Here is a 2,669-nt window from a genome sequence, read left to right on the forward strand (position 1 = left end):
TGGACTTTGAACCCTAACCTTTGAACCCTGAATGTTGAAACCTTAAATCTTAAACCTTAAACCTCGAATTTTAAATATTAGACTTAGGGTTTAGGATTGAGGGTCGAAATTTGGAGGTTCAGAGTTCATGATCAAGGGTAAATTTTTTTCAAAATGATGTATTAATCACATAGAAAAAAAATACTGAAATGTAGTGTATATTTTATACAATACTTTCCCAAATTTTATATAAAAAATAAAAGTAGTTTCAAAATAATTTATCTACCATAAATAATTTATATAACACAAAGATAATACCCGGATCTACTGATCTAGAACTCTCATGTTAAATGTTCTTGTTGCTTTTTTTATTGAACTTGTCAAGATTCATCTCTTCTGCCGCTTTGCCTCTCTGTCTTCTTGGATTTGGAGTATTTTTCTCCCCATACATATATTCTTTGTTCCCATTTTTTAATCTTAAAATTTTAATTAATTAAGTATACACCAGATCTATCACGTGAAAAAATTGATTAACAAAATAAAATATAAATTAAAAAGAATTCCTTTGTAATTCTTATAACATAAATGGCGGTACGGTACTCTTGTCAGCCATGGTAAATATTTGAGGCCCATCAAACAAATACTCCCGTCGCCACCTGCTCTTTGTCTGTTTACTCTTTGTTTTCAACGATTCCCTTAATACAAGAAAAATGTTGAGTAACTGCGAGAAGATGATTATCTCTTCAACTGCTAATCAATGGCCACAGGTTTAATTTTCAGTACTCTCTCTCTCTCTCAAGCAATTATTCGACAAAACATGACCCCATTTTTGTTGGTTTGCTTTTGGAAGGGAATATCTATGTTGTGTTGCTATTTTACTCTAAGAACACTCTTTTAACTCATTTTTTCTCTCTTTTTCTTTTTCTTTTTTCATTTCTTTCCTCTTTTTGGCCATGCATCTCTTTGGTTGCAGAATCATATAGATGAGAAAGATTTGATGGCGTCAACAGCTAGGCTTATGGAGAAACCAAGCCATGAACAGCAACAACAGCAGCAAGTCCTAAAGTGTCCTCGTTGTGATTCTTCCAACACCAAGTTCTGCTACTACAACAACTACAGCTTGTCGCAGCCAAGACACTTTTGCAAGGCTTGCAAGCGTTATTGGACTCGAGGTGGAACTTTAAGGAACGTTCCGGTGGGTGGTGGATGTAGGAAGAACAAGCGTGTGAAGAGGCCGGCGGCATCAGCTACAGATGGTGCTTCTCCAACATCTGGTGCAAATATTGCTAACACTCCATCTCAACCTCAGATGGATGTTTCTTCAACCTCAAGTCATCATATCAACCCTTTGTTTTATGGGTTAGCTAATAACCCATCTGATATCAATCTTCCATTTCCTCGGTTCAGTTCAAGAGTTTTGGGTGCGGAAACAGTCACTGGTTATGATCTCCAGCCTGATGTGAACGCTCTGGGATTAGGGTTTTCTTCTGGGATAGTGTCTAGTGATACTGGGGATGGTGATTATCGAAATGGTTTTAACACTAACCCGACTAAGCAAATCCAGGATGTGGTGACTTCAAATCCACTCCTTCCATGCTATTCCAATATCTTTGGATCTTCTAGCACCACCACGGCACCAACAATTGCTTCTTTGTTAGCTTCTACACTTTACCAACACAAATTCATGAATGGTGGTGTCAAAAATACTCAACTGCCTAATCAATTGCAAGCCTTATCACCTTTCCAAGACCTTCAAATGACAGGCAACGGTGAAAATGGGGTAACCATGAAAGATATCAAAGTTGAAGAAGCGCAAAGCAGAATGGATTGGAATGTACAATGCCAGAATCAGCTCGATCAAATGGGTTTATCTGATCCTACGGTTTATTGGAGCACAACAAGTGTCGGTGCTTGGAATGATCCGGCAAACTTTGAGTCCTCAGTCTCTCTGATCTAGCAAACTAGACTACTCTTTTTCTTCAAATTGTCTCCCTCGTTCTTGGGTTTTTTTTTTTAATTATTTTGGCGTTGTAGGTACTTAGCTTCGGTTGATTACTACTGTCGGTAATGGATTCTACAGTCATAGTGGGGGTGGGATTGAAAACAAAAAAAGGAAACTGTAATAAATAAAAGTTGAGTATTGAAGCATGGATGGGAGAAGATTGGATCGGATGGATCATGTCAGCTGCAAGAATTCAACCTAAAGTTTTATTAATCAAAGGTTGAGAAGTTCCTATTTGCGCTGAGAGGAACCTCGGATCCTCTTCATCTTATCACTGATGGGTATCATCTCCTTCATCACTCATCACTCATCACTCATCTGAAAGCAGCAGTGTTGAAGAGATAGGCTTTAGCTCCATCATGCTGCAAACTTTTTAACCCAGTAAGTTTGGATTCTATTTTGTATGTGTATATATTGCATGACTTATGAGGTTGGGTTTTTAGGGTACTACATGTTTCAGTCCTCGATTAAAGATGAGAATGAGGATTGAGGAGCTAATTATTTTTCCTACTGTTATTTTATGTTTACATTTTGTGGTTTTGGGGGGGGTGGGGGGTATAATTTAATGGTATAGATGGAGAGGGAGATTTGTACCTGCAAACTGCAATTTGGCGCTGTTATTATTATGGTCTGTTTTGAGTTCTAATACATATATATAAACTTCTGTCGGCTTTTCGAAACAAGAAAA

The 2,669-nt window shown here is 37.5% G+C and overlaps 1 protein-coding gene across 1 annotated transcript; it reads left to right on the top strand.

Moving 5' to 3' along the window:
- Positions 1-563: 563 nt before the first annotated feature.
- LOC108450377 (dof zinc finger protein DOF1.4-like) lies at positions 564-2,669 on the top strand. The gene is made up of 2 exons (XM_017747971.2): positions 564-746; positions 953-2,669. Exons 1-2 carry the CDS (start codon positions 690-692, stop codon positions 1,934-1,936), a joined length of 1,041 nt encoding a protein of 346 aa, XP_017603460.1. The 5' UTR covers positions 564-689; the 3' UTR covers positions 1,937-2,669.

Source organism: Gossypium arboreum, chromosome 5 (genome assembly GCF_025698485.1).
Source record: "Gossypium arboreum isolate Shixiya-1 chromosome 5, ASM2569848v2, whole genome shotgun sequence".
Lineage (NCBI taxonomy): Eukaryota > Viridiplantae > Streptophyta > Magnoliopsida > Malvales > Malvaceae > Gossypium > Gossypium arboreum.